Here is an 18,439-nt window from a genome sequence, read left to right as displayed (position 1 = left end):
AGCAATACAGTTCAAGTGAGTGAGTCCAGTGAAGAGCACAAGGATGACTGAGAGACTGGAACATCCTTCATTTGAAGGCAGGATGAGAGAGCTGGGGCTGTTCAGCCTAGATAAGAGAATGCTGGGAGGGGCGGGGGTGTTACCAACATGGTTTCTTTTTTCTTTGATTTTTTTAAGGTGGGGAGAGAAGTGCAGGAACTATTAAAGAAATGCACACATCATGGATTCATACAATGTCATCATGATGCTTGATTCTCTATTCTTTTCCTAATAATTGCTGTCCTTTTATTTGTCCTTTCAGTCCTTGCTGTCATTAATTTTTTCAAAGAGCTATTCACAGTGAGTCTTGTAGCTTTCTCAGAGAATGTGATAACTAAGATTAATCCCACTTTTGGAAGTGTTTGGTTGAAATTATTTTCTTCATTCCTATTTTACATTTATTGTGTTGGGTTTCATCTGCTATGGCCCAGTCACAGCAGTGTGAATCATTTCTGCAACTTTTCCCACATTTTGCTGATTTTGAATACCCTGAACAATATTAAAACTCCATCAGTCCTTGCCACATCATTGTTCCTCTCCTTTTTTAAAACCTTTAGGATGATACTGAATAAATTCAAGTCCTCTCAATCAGCCCTCTCAGTGTAAAAGTTGACTATTCATTTTCTGCTCTTACTTCCTACTTTTCCTTTTACCAATCTAATTTTACCTCAGTTCTCTGGAGCTGGCCTGGTGTATAGGAAGTATGGAAAACAAATACACATAATAATGAACTCTGATAAGATGCTGTAGCATGTTTTGTTGGACCTGCTGTTCCAAAATATCTCAGCACTAGTATCTGTGGCTTTGTATACTTGTGAGATAATATTTTGGAACATAAAAATGTGCCACAGTTATTGTTTAGCATGATGTAAACATATCCTTTAGTTTTTGCCTTGATAGAGAACAGATATTTTTTTATTTTATTGTTCTGCTTTGCTTTTGTTGGAATTAACAGTTTTACTTTCTCTTATAATAGTTGATAAAATTCACTCTTAGGCTTCTTTCATGTCTAACTTGTAGAAAAAACTCTTTGGATCTCCTGATGTGTGGTATATTCTTCTTCTGTGGTACTAGCTCATTTGATTTTTTAATTTAAATTAATTGCTGTCATTGCTCATATTTTCTGTGTATGTGTAAGCATGCATATCTTAAGATGGATTTTCACATCCTTTCTAACAAGATTAAGTTTTTATGTATTTTATGTTTCTTTCAAAGTTGTGTATGTTTCTTCATAGAAACTCTGAAAAAGTTTTCAACTTTTTCAACTATGTTCTTATTCAACTACCTTAAAATTTGAGGTATGGTGCTTGGGAGTTGTAAAATTATCTCCTTAATACTCCATGGGAAAATGGAGTTCATTGCTTTGGACTTGAGTCTGTTTACATATACTGTATAATTGTTTGGATCTTTCCACTTCTAAAATGTGTTAATTTAATTGCAGTTTAGACTTCTGAATAGAATGCAGCATGGTCTTAGCCAGAATTAAATACATTTGTTTTACTTTTATGATGGCATAGAAAGACAAGGCTTTAGTTTTAATAACATGCTGTAATATCTTTATCACTCTCCTTAGGTTAAACAAAAAAAAAAAAAAAGTATTAAAATAGTATGAAAGAGGGTATGAACTGTCCCTGGTAGAGAAAATGCTTGCTGTGATGATCTGGAATTCTTGCTGCAATTCTAGGTTTTTGACCTTAATATTTAACACAGTAAAACACAGGAGGGAAAGATAACAGTGATGAACAATGAATTCACTATCTCTGATGGTTTTCACTTATCACTGATAAAAACAAAGACATGGCTTATTGTCATCTGGTCCAGTTAAGAGTGAAATCACTGCCAACAGATGCCATAGTTGGGCTATATGGTGCTTTATGAAGTTGTCTTTTTTGTCACAGGGGTTTAGCACTGGTGAAGCAGAACAAATCTGTTTTCTTGACTGCTTGGACTATAATGTGGCTGGAACAAGGGTGTAAAGATACAGCAGAAAGATGAGAATTAAGTGAGGAAAGGAATGATGGTAAAAACCAAGGTGTGAGGAGGGAAATGAAATTCTTTCTTTTCTGAGTGTGTTCAGGAATAATCTCAAATCTACTAGAGATGATGATAGCTCAGTCTCCTCTTTTATAGGAGGAAGGACCAGAAATTGTTATGAATTGGTGGGTCACTGCTGATGTTCCTTGGGTCACTCCTTCTAAATCCCATGTCTCTCTTACTGATCCCATGCAGTGAAAGAAAAGGTTCTGTGACAGAGAAGGCAATCACACAGTAGACAGCATGCAATCAGTTTGTATCTTGATTTTTTCAAATATGAATTTTCCTTCCTTTCTAGGAGTCTTTCATCTCACATTAATGTGTGACTTTAGGAACACATTTGAAAGTCTCTTATTGTAAAATTATTTTTAAATATCCATTTTAGTGCAATCAACTTGCTTTTATTCTATCCCATTTTGCTAATGGTTGTTAATTTTTTGGCAGAGGCTGTAATGACTGTTTCCTGATGACATTTAAACCCAGACCTGTGCACAAAAGAAAGGAATTATTACTTTGAGTTCTCTATGATCAAGAACAAGGCATGATTTACAGAGTTGTTTACTACTTCTATGACAATTATTGGAAAATAAAACTTTATGCTTGAAAAACAGGGAAGTAGTAATTTATTTTCGACATGATTTTGTGGAGTATATATCAAACAAATCTTCCTTGTTGACTTTATTCTTGAGGTTTATGGCATACCAGGTGCTTAGGAACCATTGTTTTAATACAAATTAATATTCAGCTTATTTTGTGTTTTATCCTGTTGTTGCTCAAAGTTCAACTTTCTTCTCCCAGTTCCCTTCTAACTAGGGAATGGTTCTACAGTGCTTTCTATTCGTGGCCTCACTGGGCTTTCAGTTCTTTTTCTGAATCATCTTGCTTTATTTTAAAGTCAGGAGGGGCACTGTGTCATAACTGCTTTATCTTTTTCTTCTGAAGCACTTTTGACTCTTAGCACCAGAACACAAGAACGTCCTGCAGGGTAAGGCAGGATCCATCCAGCAGAGTAATGTGTCTCCAAGAATTGCAAGAGAAGCTGCTACTAAAAAGCAGCATGCCAAATTGATCACTTTGTCATCACAGATTGATTGTGATTGTGATCATAATTGTGATCAATCAGGTTTCCTTCATACCTGGCCCAGCCTCCACAATTTAGTGACATCAGAGGGTGATTTCCTTACCCTGTTTTTTTATTGTTGGTTTATGGATAAGGTGTCCATTAATTGGTTTAATAGCTTTTTGATGCTGATGTTGTAAGTTCAAGAAGGTCACTCTCCACTAATTTCACCTTTTTTCAACCAACCTTCTAACTCATTGAGTGCCCTTTCTTCTGGCATTTCAGGGTTTGGTGAACAACATTTCCACCTTCACTTTATCCAGTGCTTTCATAATTTTAGCCTTTTTATAGATGACTCAGAACAGAAGCTGATTTTTGTACTCTGATTTTTTTTGTTTTATGTGGGTAGCTGTTTTATTCTTTGAACATTGCCCAGGTAGAAGTTTGGGGGCTGGACTTCAGAATTACAATAGCAAAAAGTGTTACATATTTGCAACCTTTACACTGCCAACACAAAGATTTTAATATACAGTTTATATTTTGTATAAATACCCTTCTGATGCCATAAAACATACATTATATTAAATACAGTATTTGTAACTAGTTCTTAAGATTAGTAGGTCGTACCAAATGTTATGAAACCTAGCTATTTCTTTAGAAAAGCTAGAGCATCTTCTGTGCAATTAGGTATACCAACAACATTTGAAATCAGTGGCTGAAATCTAAGTGTCTTTCCAAGGGAAAATGTTTCAATTAGCTGATGATTTTTGCTCCTTTTACACAGTGATGTGGAAGCTGACCTTGAAAAACCTCTGAAAGTGATCCTGTAGTGGGCTTCTACTTAGTTTGAGTTTTTGTAGTCTTACCAGTTTAATTACAGTTATACAGTGAAAAGGCAGCACTGTTGTGGTTGTCCCAAAGAACTACTGTATTTTATTAGCTGTAGCCTCACTACTGCTGGCTGTGTCCAAAGAAAGTGCTTTTCCCTAATTCATCTGAAATGGTACATTGAAATTTGCAGACCAGCTTCAGTGCCAAGGTATCATGCTCCTCAGGGGAAAATTCTGGTCAGAGTAACATTAGCTTTAGTGAATTTTACACATGCCAAGCCTGTTATGATTAACCATCTTAACACAGTGTTAAAAAGGCTGTCTAGGTGGAAAATTGTGAGTCATTGTTGGAACATAATTTGTATAAAATGAATGATTAGTATCTTTTTTACAGTTGTTCTCAGTGCCAAAGTATCATCCCCTGTGATACTCTGTGTGCTAGGAAAGACAATTTTAATTTGTAAAATATATTAAAATTTCAACTCCATGTACTTTTTACAGTTAAGGCAACCCCACTGAGGAGCAGAAACCTGTGATGCAAAGGAGACAAGATGTCTCAGAACAGGTTGTGTCCACAAAAACCAGCATGGATTCATGGCTTGGGTTCTCTGTAGTTTGTGCCATCAGTCCAAACTAGTGACATTTCCAATAGCAACGTCTGCGAAGCACCAAATATTACCAACTTTATACCAGTTCCCCTAGCTGACAGTCAACAGAAAAGACTAAAGGCTGTAGTAGCCAATGTACATCTAGAGGTGCTGGGACAAAACTGCCAACATGAAAAATGCTCAGAATGGGTTTAACTTAAATAAGGATCTACTTCTCTATCTCGTGCAACCTGAATCTTCCCATTTTGCATGCTGAGGATGTTTAGTCATAGTTGCGTTGTGTTCTGCAACAAGAATGAGTTTTTGAAAAGGTTCATGATCATTATCTCTCACACCATGATGTCATTTTACCATTTTGTGTCCAGCTCTCTCCAGTTGCATCACTGCAGCAATCTGTATGTCAACTTTTGCTGCCCTTCCGAAAGCAGCTGCACAAAATCTGCAGAAAAATTATCTGCTATGTGCCCATCCAGGCAGCTGCACTGCATCAGTGCATCATCCTTTAAATGGCTGTGGAAAAGAACTGCTTATGTAGTAGATGACAATGTGGCCCTGCTAAGGTATGGGAGAAGAAATACAGAGAGCAGCAAACCCACTCAGAATTTGCTAAGCTCTGACAGTCAAGAGTGATGGGCCAGAGTCCTGGAAAACCCTCAATCAAAGCAGGAAAGCCACATACTTGTGAGTGAGATGTTGCACCAGTGTTTACCAAAAGTGAATGCTACATGCTCTGATGCACACCATCAGTGCTCAAGCACTCCCATCTCTGAGGTATTGATAACATAAACTCATAGATAAAGTATCTGAGGATCGAATTCCTAAAACAGTATAAGTTCAGATCAGGACAAAAAGCATGTTTCAACTAGGCAGTTCTAGTGATGACCCACATGAAGGACTGCTTCCAACAGAACAGCGACAGGCCTTGTGATTGTGGCACAACTTGGTGGAACAGGCTGCTTTTATTAGTGTCCAAAATAGTGCACTGTAGATTAATTCTGTGTTTACTGACTGGAACACACACCAAGTGCAGGCATGCTGTGATCATTAGCATGTGAGATAGTGGGATCTTTCAGAGCTTGGCATCACTGCTTTTTAACATTGGTATCAGCAATATTCTGCCAGTTCTCACAAAAGAATAATGGAAAGGGCCATTCATGATAAAGATCAATGATAAAGGGCAGACAGTAAAAAGGCAGTGGTGATTGTTCTGCAGACTGTGACTCAGACCAAAAAGCCTGTTCCTCTTTCTACCTGCTCAAAAGCCTTTGTGTGTTAACTTCTACAATATTAAACTTAAATACACTGGCATTTTGAAATATTTTGAAAGGTCCCGAGTCTTACATACTATGTATGTCTGTGATCAAGATGAAGGATAGAAGCATCTTATTTGAAGCTGACATGGGGAAAACACTCTTCTGCCATTGTGAAATAAAAAAAAAAACAACACCTCTGTGATAAAAGGAGCTCTCTTGGGTCATTAGACTACTACTAGAAATAGGGGAAAAGCAGTGTGACAAAGAATTAAAGAGCTATTGATAGGTCCCGTCTCCTGTATGTATTTTGGAGGAGACTTTCTGCCTTAGTGTGACTGATAGATGTCCTGCTTTGCAACAGCATTCTCATACCAGATTTCAAAACTGCAAATATATGCAAATATAAGAATTGATGGGTCAATTTTTAAAATCAAGTGTTCTTTGACACAGCTCCTCTGCAACCCAGCCTATTTGAATATGTAATGTCAAGAGGGGCTGAACGTCCTAAAAGTGTTCTCTGTTTGTAGTTGTTGAATGTTGAAATTATCCATTTATTTTGACCAAAGAAAGCAGTGAGGTAATTTATAAAACAGTTGTTTACAGACATACAAGGAATTTGGAGCTGATACAGCTGATATCACTAGAAGCATTGCAAAATGTCAAAATCTTGCTCACATGCTTAGTAGTCTGTTTTATGTCAAAGTTGAAAAGCAACAGCATCATACTCTGTCCACTTACAAGTTTGAAAAAGTACTTAGTGTGTACTGCACAAATGGAGTGGATCCTGTAGTTTGGCTATAAAGTCAGATATCAAAGAATATGTAAGTTATATTTTTTGAGACAAACCAGTTAAAGAAGAATAATTTTTTTATTTTCTAATAATAAAGTTTTCACATGTATGTGAATACCACATAGACAATGAGAAAGTTAAACTTGGAAACAACAAAATCTTGCTCACATGAAAAATCACTGAGAATGGGGATGTTTGAAATCCTTCTTCCATGACTTAGATCTGGGATTCTTCTTCAGACTTTTTAATAATAAAATCACAGACTGGTTTGGGTTGGAGGGAACTTAAAGATCATCTACTTCCAACCCCACTGGCATGGGTAGGGCAACCTTCTACCAGACGAGGTTTCTCAGGGCCCCATCCAGCCTGGCCTTTATCTGGAAACATATTTTAGGCAGCTGGTCTTACGTGCTAGTAGGACATTTTGCCTTTGGCACCTGTTCATCTTACACCTGTATTAGAGGACCTTTCACTTCCCTTGTTGCTGCCTAACTCCTTATTTGGGTTTTCACTATATTGATGCCTGTTTTCAGGACAGAAGATGTAATTGCTTTAACAGGATTTATTCTCAGCAATATCACATTTGCTGTTACCTATGTTTTTCTTAACTTTTGATGATAAATTGTTGTATATGCATTATTATTGTTTACTTCTATAGGAATTAAAGTGAAGCTGATGAGCTTTGCCCCTTTTCCCAGTCTTTCAAAAGCACATGCTATGTTTCTCTTTTCTAGCCTACCAGAGCTTTCTACACTTTTCCCAAGTTTTAAGGCTCCCAGTTGGTTCTGTCAGTATCACAGTCGATTTTTCCTCAGCCTGGACAGTTTTAAAACATCATACTGGTATAACCTTTCTCTTACTAGACCAAGTTTGTACACCCTTTGCTGTTGGTTTTACTAACATTGATCACTGTGAAGACCTTTAGGGAGGACTGAAACCAACCAGGTATCAAACACTTTTGTTTTCTTGTGCTATTTGTTGCTAGATTGGAAGAGTAGAGGCAAAGCAAAAGCTCTGTCTTTTTCTTGCTGTATTTTCTTGTTATACCTCATTTCCTTTGTAGTCCTCTTTCATTTCATACCTTGGAACTATTTGACTCTTGAGTATATGGGAGAGCTGGCAGCATTGAAAATGGTATGAGAGATCAGGAAGGAGCTGCATTGATCTTAATGGAGGGATTGGAGAAAGATGAATGGGTAACAGAAGTGGACATCTTCTCCATCTCGTTCTGTCCCCGTGATGGAAAAGAATGCCTCCACTGTCCTACAGGGGCACATATCTTAGACTTCAGATTTGACTATGGAGTTGTCACATGCAGATGTGAAGAATGCAGACTGACACTAAGGGAAGTGAGCAGCAAATTTCTCTTGCTCACACCTGCCTGGGAGCTTTCTGTGCTCTGTGCTGTGTGTATGCAACTGCCGGATGGTGAATATGCTTGCAAGTCAACTCAAACTGGTGGAAAGCCTTACATGGAAATATAATTATATACCAGCTGGCATGTTTTCAGAATCGCCTACTTACATATGTGTGCAAAACCTGTGTCCCAAATCTAGTTACATTTTCTCAAATGTGTGGTGGGGTTTGGAACATAAGCACAGCATCAAATATCTGTTTTCCTGTGTATAGGGAAGGAATCCCTTCTGCTGTTATGGGTTGGGCCGTGCATTTGTTCCATAAGGTTAGTTTGGACACTAGCACCCTTTAAAAGTAGCTGATAGGAGATTCTGCATATGGACTGTGATTTTCTGAATCTGTTTTTCATGACTAAATAAATGTATTATCTTAAAATGTAGTGGTTTTATGGAATCTGACATAGGTCGTGTAGATACTCATGAAATACAATCTTGTTAAATTTCTTGGCTCAACGTGAGCTTTTTTTTTTTTTGCATAATGTCATGTATATTATATTGTTAATTTTTAGTTCATCAGGATGTAAAAAATCTCTCTGTATTGAAATTAAGGTTCTGAGGAGTTTGGCAGATTGTTTTGTAATGAAGGTCACAATCAGAATTGACCAGTCCTGAGATAGCTTTTTACTTGTAAATAGAGTATCAATAAATATTGGAAAGTATAAATTTGAAGTAAAATTTGAAAAGTTTGGAGTATTTTGTAGGTCTGAAACCATGATTTAGTATCTTGAAACCACACTTCTTAAGTCTAACAGAATGTAAATTTCCCAACTCTCTTAAAAATTAATTCTTCCTAAATCCATTTTTTCAGTGTTTTAGCAATGACTTTCCCATGAAAACCTGGTGTGTAATTTTATGCTGAAGACAGCTCAAAATTAAATGCTATTTTTAAAATCTTACTCCAAAGTGAATTTAACAAGCTTCTTTTTTTTTTGTCTTGGTGTCTTACACAGGTATCGTTTTTCTTGTTCATCATTTTTGTGGTGTACACCATGCTGCCCTTCAACATGAGGGATGCTATCGTTGCCAGCGTCGTGACCTCTGCATCCCACACGATTGTGCTGAGCGTCTGTCTGTCAGGTACAGCTGTTGTGAAGGAGCACTTGGTTTGGCAGGTAGGTGCTCTCTGGAGTTAGTGATTGCGTGTGCATCGAGTTGCCTGGTAAATGAGCCAGGAGTGCCTTAGTGGGTGCTGGGGAGTAAAAACTTGCTACTTCTGTCTTGATTTCTGAATTGCCAATTCACAGGTAATTCGCTTTCTAATAATGAGGGTATCAGTAATGCTATGTTTTCCTGAATTACACATGAAAGTGGTGGAATCTACAGCCATGTGGCATTTACCAATGACGAAAATGGTGGAATCTACAGCCATGTGGCATCTACCAATGTGAAAACTTAAACTGCTTGAAAAAATATGTGATGCAGCTGTACTGTGGTAGGTGCCTTACCCCTCTGGTTTGTAAAGAATGTTGTTCGTCTCCTCGCCTCATTCAGGCTTTCCTTCCAAGACCAAGGATTTTTTCCAAGTAGCAAAATGTTATCTTTGACATTGTTCCTTTGAATACGCTCAAATCAGCTGGGTTAAAGTTCTGCTGTGAAGACATTGTCCTCTACAAGTCTGCCCTAGGTCTTGTCCTCCTTCTGTAGTTCTCAGCCGTTTATAGAGATTTTACTGCCTCACCCTGATTGGTCCCAATGATGAAATGAGTCTGGCTGGCTACACACTCTAAGACATTTTGGGAACCCATCTGTGTTTGCAGTTGTGTCTTGGCTTGTAACTCAGCTCTGAAATCTACCACATGACATCCTGAAGATTAATAATTTGTAAAAATCCAAATATTAGGAGTTGTTTTTCCTTACTTTTTTGGAGAAGATATTTTAAATGGTGAATTATTATAGTTTTGTAATAATTAATAATTATTATTGTAGTACTGTGACAATACCAGCTGACATTGATAGAAATCTGTGTTTTTTAAGGAAAACATAAGATTTCATTCTGAAAAACAAAGACATGGGTTTGGTTTTTTAGAATAGTTATGCCATGTTAAGGAAACAGAATTATTTTAACTTCTGCATCAAGACATTATACTATTTATTGTGAATAGCATTAAGAACAAAGCAAATAATAGTTTTGACTTACCTTCTGAGATACTTATAGCTTACTCTGAGAAACACTGTGCCTCAAAGTGATTTTACAGATGTCCTGCCTTGTAACTTGTTCAGGAAAATACATTTTATTTCCAGTTATGGCTGCAGGAATGTGTTCTATGGAATACTGAAATTGAAGTCTGATAAACAAAATATGTTCTAAGATGTCATTCTCTATTGAAATTTTAAATGATGAGCAAGGTAGTTTTGCTTTTTTCTTGCTGATTTGGATTAGTTGAGTGTCTTGATGTGAAGTTTGAGAAGTTGTGCTGTATGGTAAACAAGAACTGTGGTCATCTGCACTTAATATAGTATTTAAATAATTCAGTAATACAGTTACTGATATCTGTAGTGGAAAAAATCAGGGAGAATATTACTCTTCAGTTTTTTGTTAATCTATGGCTTTTATTCTGGGCATCGATACACTGCTAAAGCAGTATTAATGTTTGCCACTCCTCTAAAATTGTTTTGGGTTAAAGTTGCTGTTGGCAAAAATTATTTTTTTTTTTTGCCTGTCTAGATCATTAACATTTGGTATATCTAAAACAATGTTTTCAGACGATGTTGTATTTTTAGACACATCACCTCTACAGAGTCAAAACAAATAAATCATGGTCTGTGATGCAAAATGACTGTCTTTCATCTCTTCTTTAACTTCCTGTTTCATTCAGAAAGAGTGGCAGTCTTTCCACAATTTGTAAATTTGTTAAGAATGTTTAGTTTCTTTGTTGTTACTAGTTTTGTATTCTGTCTTTATAAAATGTGCTAAGTGTTATGAACAGCTTGGCACTTACTGGAGCTACTGAGTGCACTGCATTCTTGTGAATTTGTGTGAAGAACTAAATGATGCTCCCTCATTCCATTTCATTTGCCCTCTGTACATTTTTATTATTGTTTATAATTTGGAGTGTAAGCAAAAAGTTTTTGTTTTGTGGTCTTTGCTTTTAAGAATCAAGACCACAAATAAGGGGTTAGGCTAAAGATACTGATGGCACTAAAAAGAGAAATAACATTTGTCAGTGATGTACCTTAAGTTCATATAGGATGTTATAGTATATATATATCTTGTATATGTAGCAAGCATCCTTCAGTAGAGAATACCTGCATCTCCCTTATAATTGCTTCCTATGTTTTGAGACTTCCATTGTATCTTCTCTGAGCTTTCTCTTGGCTGAACAACCTTTCTTTCAGTTTTTCTTCTTATGTCAGGTTCTCCTGCTCTATAATGCGTTTGATAGGCCTTTGCTGGACCTTCTTCAGTTTTTCAGCATCTTTCAGTGACTGATTGGCATCCTAAAGCATTTTAAAACTTAATCATACCTTCAGTGTATGAGAAAGAAAAATCGATGTCCCAAAGCATCTGCTCATTTTGAAATTTGGCAGAGCCTATCTGACTGGTTTTGTAATTCTTTTGTTATCCTCTGCAAGATTGTACATCAATAAAGTGGCTTCCTTAAAGCTGCAAAGCTTAGGATGCTCTTGATCCAGGGTCTGTTGCAATTACAGATACTGAGATGAAACCTCCTGCTGGGATAAAGAAGTATTCTTCAAGAGACTCTGCTGGTTATATGAAGTAGTCTCTGTTTGACCAACATGTCTCCTGGGGAGAGGGAACACACCTTGGTTTAAAAATCGGGAATGATGGAGACACACTTGCCCAAGCCTTCATATTTTTTCCATGGCTGTTGAGCACCAGTCTTAGAATTCTGTTCATCTTTTGTATTAGGAATTTGTCTAGCCTTGTCATGCAGCTACTGGATCTCATTTTTCTGGCCGGTAGGCTGACAGACCCAACAGGATCCAATTTCTGTTCCTTCCATGAGAGTGCTTGTAGACTATCATGAATTTGCCTCATAACCTTTTTGTCACTAAAATAAACGAGCTGCCTGCTTTTGCACTAGCTAAGCCTTCCATCACTTTCACAGTTGTTCTTTGGCTCCTCACTTGTGCTTCATCAACATCTTTCTTGCAGCGTGGGCATTTGCCTTTGGAGGAGCGTGCCAGGAGCAGCTGCAGCCGTGCCAAATGCTAATAGGGGCCATGCCTACAAAGGGGTCAGTGTGCTGTGTGCCAGCAGCGCAGCAGCCACAGCCTCTGCAGTGAAACACCCGGCTCAGCCTCCTGCGCTCCTGTGGGGAATTCAACGCACAGCTGCGGGACCTCTGACGGGAAGGGGGGAAAAAGACTCCTGTGTTCCAGCCTCAGTTTATGAAAAAAAATGACTGTGTATGTATGTTTTGGGTTTGGTTTTTTTTTTTCTGTTGAAAATTTTAATCCTAGCCTTTACAAGACGCACGGTCTGGAATCTGGGACTCTGCCCCTTCTTTCCAGGTGAGAATCCTACTGCCAAGCAGAGGATGTTGTTCTGTGTGCTCCAGGACTGCTCTAAGAGAACAGGACTCTAATTCTGATGTAAAGGCATTTGGCTCAGAAGACTTTCATAACTTTAAGATCCCTTTCAGTTATTCCTGGAATGGAAAGTATTTAACTGCCATCTCTACCTATAAACACATAACCTGTTTTTCCCCAAACCAGAACAGATTCTAATCAAACACTTGTGTTTTTCCTGTTCTATTATCAAGTAGTCATCCAGTTTGATCTCTAAAATAGGGTTGATACTATCATTAGAGAGGTACTTCTGTTCTTAATCTGTTAAAAAAAGTAGTAACCAAAATAATTAAACATCTTATAAGCTTCAATTTTTCTTTCCCCCTCTGATTTATGTGAGGAGTCTGTTTTTTTTAATTTTAGTCTTTTAGTTTTACTTTCTCAGCGAGCAATATTGGTGCTCTTGCAATCATTTTTCATGATCTGTGGCTAAGTGTTTTCCAAACCTTGGCTAAATCACTACAAACTAACTTTTAAAATTTTTTTTTAAAGTAGTGTTTTTTACCTTAGAGGATTTTTTTGGTGGCTTCTTGCAGCTCTGTAAAAGGGGTCACTTTTAAAAGCACACAATTATAGCCAGATAGAATGCATGTGTGCATGCATACAACTTCATATTGGCTTTGGACTATGTTCAGGAATGCATATACCAAAAGGAAATATGTTGTAACAACTTTTATGAAAGTCTTTCTTTGTGTGATCTCATAGCCTTAAGATAATATACTGTTGTGGTGGGAGAAAAAAAAAGGCTAAATGAAAAATTTATTTTCAGGAATGTTTGAATTGGAAATTCTACGGCATCATCCACAAGATCTTGTGCATTTGCCATCAGCTAAGCTGAGGTCTCCTCTTACAAAATTAAAAATGGCTATGGCCTATTCAGGAAAAAAAAACAAAACCAAAAAAAACCCTAACAACAGTGCCTTAAAAAAGTAATTAGATTTATTAAAAAAAATTATCAATTTCTTCATCACTACACATCTTGAAACAAATTAGACTAAAAGGTCATCATCAGAAGTGTAGCACGGTTTTCAAAGATGGACAACTTTGGTTTTCGTCTATAACATGCAACATATCATACAAAAGATATATACCTTTTGTTTAGAACACTGATTTAAACTCATCTGTTAACTTAGTAAATTTAAGAGGTGATGATATTTGCAAAAACTGTTTTATGTAATAGAGTGGCACAGCAGGAAAATAAAAATAAAAAGCACCAGTATTCATTGGCTTATAAAAGAAGAAAATGTACAGCTCTAGGGCTCAGAAATAGAGTAGAAATTGGTTTATGCTGTTATCACACAGTGCAAGAAAAAAAAAAGTTTATTAAAAAAGTCTGGGAAAAAAGCCCATGTCTTTAAGCACATCCAGTGCTGTACCACCCCTGAGGCTGTAAAGCTGCATAGTGAAAGTTTAAAGCACATAGGAACTTCATTCAGTCTGAATGTCAAAATGCTGTTACTGGGGGCTGAATTTATCCTTTTTCCTTGAATACCTTTTTTTTTGAAGGAGATGGGGAAGGATTATTCATGAAGGTAAAGCAGCTTAAACAACTCCTGCTTTCTGCTGCTCAATTTCATGAGGTGAATCGCTGTTGTTCCCGCTGCAGGTGTGGGGGGCAGTGACTGCCATGGAAGGAAGGAGGCTCAAGGAGGAATTCCTTGTATTCCTTGTAGGAGCAGCTGCCACTACAAGGCAATGTGCTGAGCCAGACTGCTGCCAGCGTGGGGAGAGCAGAGGGAAAAAGGCACACCTTGTGCCTTTTTCCCTCTGCTCTCCCCACGTTGGCAGCAGTCTGGCTCAGCACATTGTGCAGCAGCTGGGTGCCTGGAAGGCTCTGTCCTGCACTGCACAATGCAGCAGGCCTATTTTTTATTATTGCACCTTTTTTTTTTATTCTTGATTTTATGCTTTATCTAGACAGATATTGAAATGCCATCTGCTGTGGGTTTTTAACTAATTTTCACAATCAGCAGATGTACTTTGCATTTCACTCATTCTTTAAGACAGTCTGTACAGTTTGGATGTGCTTACAAAGAGGCCACTTACCTACAAGACTATAGATAAGTAGGAGAATGTATAATTGCATTTAAGAGTATTTAAACATAAATACAAAGAATATTAATGTCTTCCAAAAAGTCCTTGAGGCTGTAAAGGGAAGACCTGTAATACTTAGTGTGATAGAACATTCAGCAAAGTCCTAGAATTGTATTGTGAAATGAAATCATGTGTGCAGGTGGCCATGTGGGTTTTCAAAAGCACCATTTACCTACAGCCCAAAGTCAGCATGTAAGAAATGCATAGAAAATAGTCCTGGTGAGATGTGTAGGAAATCATCAAAGTACAGAAGATAAGTAATAAATGCCTCCTTTTTTAAAAAATCATGGAAATATCTGCATGAGTTCTCAGATAACTCCAGTTAGCATTGATTCTTAAGCTTTACTGAAAGGATTAGATTGAAGTTTGTGTTAACTATGTTTAAATTAATATTTTTATAATCAGTGAATGTTTGTTTATCACTTTCATACTACTTTAGCTTTTCCTGTTCTAAAAATGACAATTTCTTGCAGTAATTTTTAGTTTTCTAAAATATAAATTAATTTGTTGAACAAGCACCCAGTCTTTCAGTCTGTTCTGGAAATTATAAAATGTCTATGTCATGCTTAGCCTTGAGGCTACTATACTTCCAAAACTGCAAAAAAGGAGTTTGGAAATTCCAGTACTTCTAGGTTGAAGCAGCAATTAAACTGTCACCTATACAGCATACCTTTTGCAAGGGAGTTGTATTCCAGATCCTTCTAGAGATGACTTTAATGTAGATAACTGAGCAGTAAAAGGTTAAACCCATGAATTCAGAATTTTGTAATACTGTCCATCCAGATAATTTTTCTTGGGTAAAGAATCTTAGTTCATCTGAGTTAGTTTTGCTGATTTCCTTTCATTTTCACAGATGTTGTCCAGCCGCTTCAGTTACATAGTACTTTTACAGATTGGTATTTTTTTTTAATTTATTGTGAATTAGTTCTTTTCTTGTTGCAGCTGGAACATTAAATTCTGTGAATGATACTCACTCTAGGCATGATGCTTTGTCATTTCATATACTCAAAGAATTACCGTATAGCTCTACATATCATTTGGAAGAACTCTGTAGAAGAAAAATGTCTTTCACTATCAATATGTGAATACATTTCCCCGTCCTGTCAGCCACTTTTAGTGCAGCATAAAATATGGATCAGGAGCACAAACACCTGTTATGTAGAGAAGACTTTGGTGAGTCGGAGTCCACCTTGCAGTGGTTCAGTGCTAAGCTGCTGGTCAAGTAGAAGTCATTCCTCTTCCAATCATCTTCCAAAACTTGCACTCCTGTGCACTCATGGCAGTGTATGCTCATGCAAGTCCCTGGGTATCCCTTTTTTCCCCTCAGCACACTTCTGCCATGTGTTTCAGTAAAATGCCTGCTGCAGTAAACTGCCTTAACTGCAGCTTCCAAGTGTCCGTCTCGTAGATCCTGTCATGGAATCAGTTAATGCTCCCAAATAAGCATGTGGAAGCCAGGAACAAAGGAGGTAAACTTCTGCCACATTTTTGGGTTTTTTTCTTAGCAGCTACAGCTATGCTGCTGGTAAAAGGGGAGCTGTTCTCTGGCCCTGGAGCTGGTAGCACAGCTTTTGTTTACCTGCCTAAACTCCCACCCCTTCTCTCTTCCCCAAACAGAGCAGTCAGGTGTCAGCTTCTTCCAAAATACTCCTGACATATTCTGTCCTCTAAGACATGTCATGGCTCTGGGAAAATACTGCTTTTGTCCAGATCAGAATGGTGCTAGTGAGCAAGGTAACAGCTATACAGAAGCAGTGATCATGGAGCTCACAACTGCCTTCCACTCTGGTTTAGCAGCAGAGACACAGCTGGAGGAACATTGTCTGCAAACCTTGAAGTAAATCTGGGTCTGGTTCTGGGTGATTTTGTTTAATGCTGCGTGGACAGTGGGACTGGATGGTGTTGTAGGTCTCTTCCAGCCCTGATGCATCTATGATTCTGTGCATCCATGAATTCCCAATTCTTCACAGGGGTTGCACCTTTGGAAATTGGACTACATCTTGCATTCCCTCTCAAGGTATATGTGTTCCTACATCCCCAGTGAGTGGCATCGTTATTTGTTATTTATAGGTCTGAGAAGAAATCATGTGCCTCTCTCTAGTTATGTATAATAAATTATGTTTATCTGCCATCAGTTTAGAACTGGTTCTGGATATACTAAAGACTGTATGCTGCATATTTGCTGCAAAGGTCACCTGTCTGGACTCTGCTACCTCTTACCTGTTTCTGAGTGGGGCAGTATGAGTTACAGCTTTGATTGCAGCAGCGTGCAAACAGCAAAGGCTGTAGTTTGTCAGACATTTTGTTATGTTCATGTTATGTTATATTATGTTCAAGTTATGTTCATGAATCTATTTACTATTTTATTTTCTTTCTTCCTTTGAGGATATATTTTCTCCCAGATGTGTGGCAGTCTATCAGCTCAGAAGCCACAAGAACACAGGTCTGAAGTAAGCAAGCTGTCTCTGTCCCAGGTCAGCTCAGGTCCACAGGCTTTGGGAGTTCAGGGTGTGTGAAAGCACTTATGCTACTCTGAAAACACAAAGCTGTGCAGAGATCTGTCTGCATCTGAACCTCTTAGGCCAGCTTCCGTGTCTTTAGATATACAACAGCATTGTTAATTCTAAGTCCTTTAGTCTTTTAACAAATAATTAGGATTTACCAATGCTGAAATAGCATACATCTTCAGAAGATTCAAATGCTTATGGGTGCCCAGAACTAAGGCTGATAGGCCATCACTGACTGAAGACTCAGCAGGACAGGAAGCAAACATGCTAAAGGAGCAAAATCACCCTAAAGGATTCCAGCAGATGTTTTGTTCTCCATGCATGCTAAATACTAGCTACTCAAGATCCCAGTGCCTCTTGTTCAAACAGTTGTTGTCACTTCATGCTGCTGCAGAAGAGGATGAAAAGAAGGACTTGAAAGTTTATTAGGCCAGTTTTAAACTGGGGAAAATTACTGCAACATTGATGAGTGCAAATCAGTAGGTCAGATTCTGAAGCATGAGATTCTGAGTTCTTCAACACAGGCACACTTTTGTGTTTTAGAAGCCAAAACTGAGTTTTGCTCCAAAAAGATAAATCAAGCTTTGCTGTGAAGGAATTTGTTCATTTAAAAGATTTCTAATGGCCACTTAAACAATATTCTTTGTCTTGAATACTCTCTCATTCTTTATGGTCCTAGATTTGTAGCCTCTCTGTCACAGTAATATAACTTCAGGTTCACAACAGCAGGTTTGTCTGTCCTATTTACTAGTATTATTTGCTACAATTTGCCCCTAGGCATGTAGACATGAGATCCTGCTCAAGTTATTTTCAGACAGGAAAAGGCTGTGTCCTGATGAGCATTTACTCACATATGTACTTTTAGTAAAACTGTTGGGATTATTTGAGGAGGTTTGCAACAGCTTGTGTGAGAGAGCTTCACACTCTGAATGCAAATAGGAGGTGTGCAATTATCCTGTTTCCTGTAGCATGTAGGTGATGAGACTGAGTTTTAGCTTCTGATGGAAGTCAGCTGGGGTTTTGCTGAGAGTCTCTGAGCGCTGACTGCTGCTGACCTCCATGTACACTGACACACACACTGCTTGGCCTGAGGAGTGAGTCATTAAAATTTGGCCTCTGGAAAGAAGAGGACAAATAGTGACACAGTGACAAGGAGCAGTGCTCCCAGGTGGTCTGCCTGCTCCAGCCAACTCACGCAGGCCAGCGGGCAGGAGCAGAGAGAGGAGATGGTGTTCTCCCTGTGTGACACCCGCAGAGGCTGTTGCTGTAGTGACAG

The 18,439-nt window shown here is 38.0% G+C and overlaps 1 protein-coding gene across 1 annotated transcript in view; it reads left to right on the top strand.

Moving 5' to 3' along the window:
- The window catches only part of ADCY2 (adenylate cyclase 2), a 206,010-nt gene that overhangs the window by 55,931 nt on the left and 131,640 nt on the right, over positions 1–18,439 (top strand). Inside the window, exon 3 of the mRNA XM_064428914.1 lies at positions 8,980–9,141. Within this exon, the coding sequence (XP_064284984.1) occupies positions 8,980–9,141 (162 nt within the window). The remainder of the gene's footprint in view (positions 1–8,979; positions 9,142–18,439) is intronic.

The sequence above is a fragment of the Passer domesticus genome, chromosome 1 (assembly GCF_036417665.1).
Source record: "Passer domesticus isolate bPasDom1 chromosome 1, bPasDom1.hap1, whole genome shotgun sequence".
Taxonomy (NCBI): domain Eukaryota; kingdom Metazoa; phylum Chordata; class Aves; order Passeriformes; family Passeridae; genus Passer; species Passer domesticus.
The sequence above is the reverse complement of the archived record's forward strand: the minus strand, read 5'-3'. Positions and strand labels throughout refer to the sequence as shown.